Source organism: Triticum dicoccoides, chromosome 1B (genome assembly GCF_002162155.2).
Source record: "Triticum dicoccoides isolate Atlit2015 ecotype Zavitan chromosome 1B, WEW_v2.0, whole genome shotgun sequence".
NCBI lineage: Eukaryota > Viridiplantae > Streptophyta > Magnoliopsida > Poales > Poaceae > Triticum > Triticum dicoccoides.
Window position 1 is genome coordinate 698119966 of NC_041381.1, and position 7796 is coordinate 698127761.

Below are 7796 nucleotides of genomic sequence, written 5' to 3' on the forward strand. Positions count from 1 at the left end.
TCAACTAGTTCAAATCTCACATACCTAGCTAATTAATATCTAATTAAATTTTCTAAAAAACAGAAAACAGAAAACAGAAAATAAGTAAAAAATGTGTGTGTGTGTGTGTGTGTGTAGTGTGTGTATGTGTGTAGTGTGTGTAGTGTGTGTATGTGTGTAGTGTGTGTAGTGTGTGTATGTGTGTATGTGTGTGTACGCCGCCCCGTACGCCGCCGCCCCGTACGTACGAGCGGGGGCGCCAGCGTACGGGGCGGGGGCGGCGGCGTACGGGGCGGGGGCGGCGCCATACGGGGCGGGGCGGCGCCGACGCGTGGGTGCGAGAACGTACGGGACCGCGACGACGACGACGGACGGCGGCGGCGTTCGGGGCGGCGGCGCGAGACGACAACGACGACGAGCGGCGGCGGGGACAGCGACGACGACGACGGACGACGGGCGACGGGCGACGACGACGGGATCGAGCGGCGCACGGCGATGTCGCGAGAGGTTGGAGACGAAGTGGGGAGATGTAACTGAAATTTTCGTAAGTGCTATATATGTAGGATGGGCTTTTAGTACCGGTTGGATCCACGAACCGGTACTAAAGGCCAACTTTGGCCAGGCCAAGAGGCGGGAAGAGCAGGCCTTTAGTACCAGTTGGTGGCTCCAACCGGTACTAAAGGGTGATCTTTAGTACCGGTTGGAGCCACCAACCGGTACTAAAGGCCTCGCACTGCCACCCCAAAGTTTAGTCCCACCTCGCCGGGCGAAGGGCAGCCGCACTGGTTTATAAACTCAGCCGCGGCTACCTCTTTGAACTCCTCTATATAGCAGGCTTGTGGGCCTAAATTCTGCGCGCTGCCCTGTGAGTCTGCTGGGCCTTTAAGGCCTGTAATTGCACGCCCGTGGCCTAGCAGGCCCACATGACAGCGCCCCAATTTTTTTTATAGTTTTTCTTTTCTGATTTATTTACTTCTATTTATTTCTGCGTAGTTTTTTGTATAGTTTTTTCTTTTCTGTTATATTTATTTTCTTCTATTTATTTTTGAGTAGTTTTTCATCTAGTTTGCCAAAATTCAACATTTTCAGATTCATTTGTAATGATTTTCAATTTCACGGTCATTTTATATAGTTTTTTTCTTTTCAGCTATAGTTTTTTTTCTGCTATTTTTTCTTTTCTGCAAAACTTGATGGTCAAAGTCTCGAGTTATAACCAAAGTTTTAAAAAAAGAAATGCCGACGTGCAATTAGTTTTTGCCATAACAGAAGAAGTCCGGAGTTGTAATAAGTTATTAAAAATAAAAAAGAGGTGCAATGCTCGTTAATTTGCTTCAAGCCTTTCGGAATAGTATAAACTGCACTGCGCATAGCTCCGTGCAGTCTACCATATTCCTGAAGGCTTGAAGCTAAGCAACGTGAGCATTGAGCCTCTTCTTCATCGTCTCTGCACTCGGGGCTTATAAACCGCTCCTAGTCCCTCTCTCTTCGCGAGGTGGGACTAAAAAACAACTTACTATGAAACTGTAGTACTGGTTCATCCATGAACCGGTACTAAAGGTGCTCGTGGGCCCCTAGCCTTACCTAACACAACCTCATTAGTACCAGTTCGTGGCACGAACCGGTGCTAAAGGTTCGCCACGAACCGGTATTAAACAGCTCCTCCCGCCTAGCAGTTGGTGCATACTGAACGCAAAAAATATAAGAGCATTTAGATCATGATATTATATTTCTTTACAGTCTAAATTGTCAATATGATCTTATAACATCAAAAATACTTTGATCATCAATGATCTTTGTGTGTACAATCTGAATTGTCAATATGAGTCATCAACGATTTATAAACCGATGAAGACTCATATTGCGGCCACAAATTCTACACATAGAGTTCAATGAAGACCAAGTGCTTGTGATAGTTTGAGAAATAACATATTTAAGGTGGTAAAAGGCTTGTTAGGGGAGCGAGATGGGACTAAAAACAGCTTGCCATAACCTCATTAGTACCGGTTCGTGGTACGAACCGGCACTAAATGGTGATGCTGGGGCCATAGCCTGACCGCAGGCTGACACAGCCTCTTTAGTACCGGTTCGTGGCATGAACCGGTACTAAAGGTTCGCCACGAACCGGTGCTATTGATCGCCGCCATGAACCGGCACTAATGTACACATTAGTGCCGGCTGAAATTCAAACCGACACTATTGTGCTTCACATTTGACCCTTTTTCTACTAGTGCATTTTCAGCAAGTTGTAGTCTGGCAAATTGCCTTATGTAAATGAGTTTATGTTTGGTGGTCCGGGAGGGAATATCGACCAGACTTAATCGAAGGCTCAATTATTAGCAGGCTCGGGATTGAACCACATTCTAGACTGACCCCTGCCAGCCCCAACCGAGCTGAAAAAAGCAGAAGAAGCGAATTAACCTCAACTAACCCCCAAGCAGTTGGATACATGGATTTTCAAACCCTTGCGGCCTAACGAGTCCGGTGGAGTTTGTGGCCATTGATATCCTTGCAGTAATTTAATGTGCCGCTAATTTAGGCACTTGTGGTCATTTGATAGTCGATCAGATCAACTGTTTAGATGCTACTGGCATTCCTCTTAAGCAATTTCACATTCAATCTTGTCTCATTTTCAATAATGTGAAACAAGTAAATAATTACGATAAATAATCAAATATTGGTACATATATTTCACTGTGGGTGACGGTTTGTTTCCTTGTCTGGCGATTCAAGGGGCGATCTAGCGTTTCCCCAACCTCCGTCTAGGTTCACCGTCATCATTCCAATATGCTTGTAAGTTTTCTTCTTGGGCAATCTCATTCGTTAGGGTATCTGTTGTCTTCCTCCATGGCCTTAACGGTTCCCGAAGATTTCATAAGAGCCATCATGTATAAGTATGACAATCAAACCTTTCACCTAATGTCCGTGTCGTGGCCGTCGATTATTGGTTGGTCCCTCGCAATTAGAATGCAAGGTGTTTCATCACCTATATACTCCCTCCGGTCCCTTTTGGTTCGCATATAAGTTATATCCAAAGTCAAAGTATCTCTAATTTGATCAAACTTGCAGAAAAACGTATTAACATTCACAATGCCAAATCAATATTGTTAGATTCATTATGAACCGTAGTTTCATAGTATACATATTTGGTATTATAGATGTTGATACCTTTTAATATAAGTTTGGTCAAACTCTGCAAAATTTGACTTGACACAAATCTAATATGCAGAGTAAAAATGATCGGAGAGGGTAATTTTTTCAATATAAACTGAAACATGTGAATGAAATATGTGAATCTAGGCTGTCCGTTTTCGATCCGATGGTTCAGGGAGGCAGAGCCAGCCAATCTGAGGCCCCCCATTCGGGGACCGTGTCCTTCCATCGGCGTTGGTGGCGGTCCGTATTGCCCCATCCGGAGGCTCGCAGTCGCCGGTGGGGTGGTGCTACTCCCTAGTGTATAGTTTCCCGCCGTCGCCGCCTCGATGGAGCTGACGGCTTCGTTGCGGTTCTTCGACTTGGAGCGGAGGCGGCGGGGAGCTGTTAAGAGACAGCGGAGGTGGTGGTCGAGGGTACGTGGATGAGAAGGTGAGATCCAGCTGCCTCCTGGAGGTTGGGTTGGATTTGGGGCCGGATCCGGTGGTGGCGAAGTGCTCCCGGCGATGCAGCGCTTTCCGGCCGACCCTGGATAAGGAGCACATCCGGCCTTGTTCGATCTGGCGTCAGTTGAGGTCCGTCAAAGCCTTCCTACTGTGCGCCAGCGGGCAAGGGGCTTCTTCGGCGGGATTGGCGGCGGAGCTGCGTCTGCGTGTGCGGTGGTCGCAAGGAAGACGAAGGCATCCAAGGATCGGTTTGCAATCTTTCTTTCTTTTCCAGGGTCCTTTGTGGAATATGGTTGTTTCTTGCTTAAAGAATAGTTTGAGACGCTGGCAAATGGTCCATGCTCTCTCCTATGAGCAATAATAATACAAGTTTGTTTGGCTTGCTATGTAGCTGGTGTAGCAAGAGGTGTGTGCTTCAAGAGTCGACATGCTCTCCTGATTGATGATCTAGATCTAGATCTAGAAGAATCACACTCTGCAAAGGATTCAAAAGAAGGTCCTGTCGTAGCTTGGCACTTGTTGCATATCGAAGCCCACAGAATGGTTTTGGCAATCTTAGTCGCAGGCTGGCTTGTGAGCCCCGTCATCAGCAACCTGCTGAGTATTATTACCGAATTGCAGCCAGGCACACGGAGGCTTGAGCTCGACCGAGCAAGGATAGATCACACTACACCAGTGGAGCAGACGCTCAACTTCTTCTTGGTGGGCGAGACATTCATGCAGCTGTTCGCCACGGGCTTCGGGTTTCTCTCTTCTATCTGGGCCACGGTCGTACTACTCCGGCTGGAGAAGGTGGATTTCTGGTTCGTGACGGTTATTATTCTCGTACAATCTGTAAGGTATGGGAACGACTTCCCCAATTGCTTACTGTGTCAATGTTTCTTCTGTTATAGCTGCATCCAGTTTTTCCGATTTCAGTTGTATTTTCATTTTTAGAGACTGGATGCTAGTTCCCATTTTACGGACTCTTCTCAAATTCATGTTTAGGGACTGGATGCTAGTTCCCAACTTATGGACTCTACTGTTAGAAAATTCTCACCAACAATGGATGACAAACCTTTAACAGGGTTAGTGTCTGGTCAGCTAGTGTTTTTTTCTTTTCTTATTATCTCCACCAATGCAATAAACCTCGGGTTGTGTGTCTCCTAACACAAAAGGAGGTAGGGAGTCATAATGCTTTATTTCCGAGATAAAACCGTTTATGTCTCCCAATCTCCTTACATAATGCAATATACTTTTAATGCATGTACATGAACACATTAGGGCACCAAAATACTATCAGCTCTCCTTGCCGAGCTTTATATTGACCAGGATGTAAAACTTAAACAATATTTGTACAACACTTCGTCGATCAGCCCTCCTTTTTTTAATATCTTTGATGCATAAATGCTTGAATACATGAAATTTTAGATATTTACATATTTTAATATAGGGGAGTGGTACTCAACATAGGTGTTTGATAACTTACTTGTTGCTTCAATTTTGGATTCAATGGGAAAGATATTTCCTAGAATAATTCAACCGTTTTGCTTGCCTCTATCTAGTCACTGAAAATATTGACTTTTGCTACCATCATTTAACTACAGAATCCTTGGCTTCAACCGGCGGTATCCTGAAGCAAGATTTTTTTCTGAAGTTCCACAAGTCTATAAGGACTCACACTTTAAACCAATGAAGCAAACGGATCACAGTAAGTCAGGAAATGACCCAACTATAATAGATGTCACTAAGAAGTTTATGAATCTCATGAGTATCCTGGCATGGGTAGCATTTGTGGTCGCCGTGGCTCCGATAGCTGCAACCTTAATATGCATCACTCTGCCCATCATTCGCCTAGTGGCACTGGCTGGAAATGCCTATGAAGGCTCCAGCAAGGATGCAAGTAAAGTGAACCTGAAGTCAGCACTTATCTTCTTCTATGCTCTAGTGCTTACCCAGGGTGCATTCCTCGTACTGTACCTTATCATCTGGCTTCGTCGACAGGAAGCTGCACGTTCAATGAGGGTTAAGTGTGGATTTGTGAAGAATAAGTGGGGGCTTGGGAAGAATGAAGCAAAAAAATTGGTCAATGGATACATAGAGAACACCCTAGACTCATGCATCGAAGCTGGCGTCTCAGAAACATTCAAGAGGAACCTAGTTTCATTTGCTCAGGATCTTTTGAGAAATGATTCTAATGATGACCATTCCACTGCAGTCTTGATACTATATATATTGATGGAACAACCTGCTCATCGTGATAGAGCAATTTCCCAAATGCAGTCCTCAAAACAATGTATTGTTAGGCTGTTTGATATTCTTAGCCCAAAGAGCCTAGCTGATAAGAAGATCAAGGAATATACTGCGGCAGTTGTCACAAAGCTTGCTAGCAACATGCAACTAGCTGACATATCCGGAGCAATACAATCAATATCATGCACACTGGACCTTAGCCAGCAAAGAACAAACGACAACACCAGAATACCCAATGAACCATCAGAAAGCCAAATTACCTGGGGCATGAGGATTGTTGGTCAGCTTGCTTGCAATCCGGATAACTGCTCAGAGATGTACAACAACGAAGGCCTCTTATCCAAGATCATAGCACCACTTTGTAAGCGTAGCAGCTTCTATTTAGCCATTAATGGTGTCCCTGCGCCCACTGAAATCATTAAGGAATCATTACGTGTGGTGACCAAGGTTATCAGGGGCAATGATGAAATCAGAACAAGGCTAAACGGAAGGATCTTTGACGGAGCCCAGAGCATTACAAAGATGTTAACAGACATCGATGATAGCAAGTTAAAAACTCTGTTGAATACTATTGTGTCAACTCTAGCTGAAGAAGAGGCCAGGAGGGGAAATTTGCAGCATACGGCTGATTTCATCCATGACCTGTTGAGTTTGTGCTTTGGTAACACTGCTAGCGACAAAGTGCCTATCATTCAAGAGATGGTTAGTTTGTTTGACAGTAAAAAGGTGATCAATGCAGAGCACACACTTGAAAAGGTGATGGATGCAGGGCACACACTAAATGCACTCGCAAGAAAAAGTTGGGAAAACTGTAGGATGATTATGGGAGCACAAACAACTCTTCTTGACCAGCTCGCAGGCACGCTTGAGAATGACAACAACAAAAGAAAACACCGAACTTTGGCTGCACAAATTCTGTCAAGTTTTTGCGCAAACTCAACAGAAGATGAACGGCATATTCTTGGATCACTAAGAAGCAAATTTACAGTGGTAAGCATCATTCAAACAAATAGTTGAATAGTCAATTGCTTTCTGGAAAAGAACAATATGTCAGCATTTGAGCTGGGCTGCAAAAATGACTGTTTTAAAAAAGATAGATCAGCATTTCTTTGTATTTGCTAAAATATGAATCTCGGATACTTGTAGAAGAAAGGATACTTATAGTCCTATTTTTAACTGAAGTTTTGTTGCAGGTACTGCAAGCTATACCGAATGGTCTACCAGAGGCAGTGGAGGTACAAGTTGATCATGATGAAAACCGGAACTTGTATCGACGTCGACGCCAGCATGAGAATCTGGAAAATCAAGTGGATCCTGATGAAAGGAAGCTGACAGCAGCCATATTAAGCCTTGCCATCCACATGATTGCAGTAAATTTAATCCCAGAACGCGAGCATCTGATGCCCATTATCGATGACAGCTTTGTGGAAAAGCTGAAGGAAATAGTCAAGAGGAACAGCGAACTAATACCTGATTGCGTTGACATAAGCAGCGCCATGGCTAAGCTGTGTATCGGGATAATGAAAAAATACCCCAGCACTGTCTGTGCATTCCACGGAAAAGGGATTGACGAGGCACTCAAGACCGCTGCAGAAACCTTGTCAGAACTGGAGCGGTGCATGATTATGACCGGCAGTATCGCTGTGACAGCGGAATACAAGACCCTTCCATCCATTGTGGAGGAAGTGCAACAGCGCCAGGACAACAGGCTTAATGTGTACTGGTATGAAAATTTAGAAGTGGTGTAGGCTGTGATTTTAGGAATGTTCCGTTGTAAGTATTTGATTATCGGCTCATTTTCTTTGTTTTGCAACGTTATTCAACTGGTTAAATATGTCCATTGTAATATGTTGTCCATGGAGGCCAACATGTGGATTGCATCCCTCTCTGTTACGTACTCCCTCTGTAAACTAATATAAGAGCGTTTAGAATACTACTTCAAAATTCAGAACAATGCACATTCACACATGAAGCTGGTTTGAGCTCTCA

General features: G+C 44.4%; 1 protein-coding gene across 3 annotated transcripts; it reads left to right on the plus strand.

Annotated features, from left to right (window-relative positions):
• Positions 1-3330: 3330 nt before the first annotated feature.
• LOC119349805 lies at positions 3331-7796 on the plus strand. Of its 3 annotated transcripts, XM_037617892.1 has the most exons (4): positions 3333-3823; positions 3967-4414; positions 5162-6797; positions 7001-7796. In XM_037617892.1, exons 2-4 carry the CDS (start codon positions 4116-4118, stop codon positions 7553-7555), a joined length of 2490 nt encoding a protein of 829 aa, XP_037473789.1. In that variant the 5' UTR covers positions 3333-3823; positions 3967-4115; the 3' UTR covers positions 7556-7796. The 3 variants fall into 3 exon arrangements, with proteins under 3 accessions (XP_037473790.1, XP_037473789.1, XP_037473788.1); XM_037617893.1 differs by having other exon boundaries at positions 3331-4414; positions 6990-7274; XM_037617891.1 differs by having other exon boundaries at positions 3333-4414.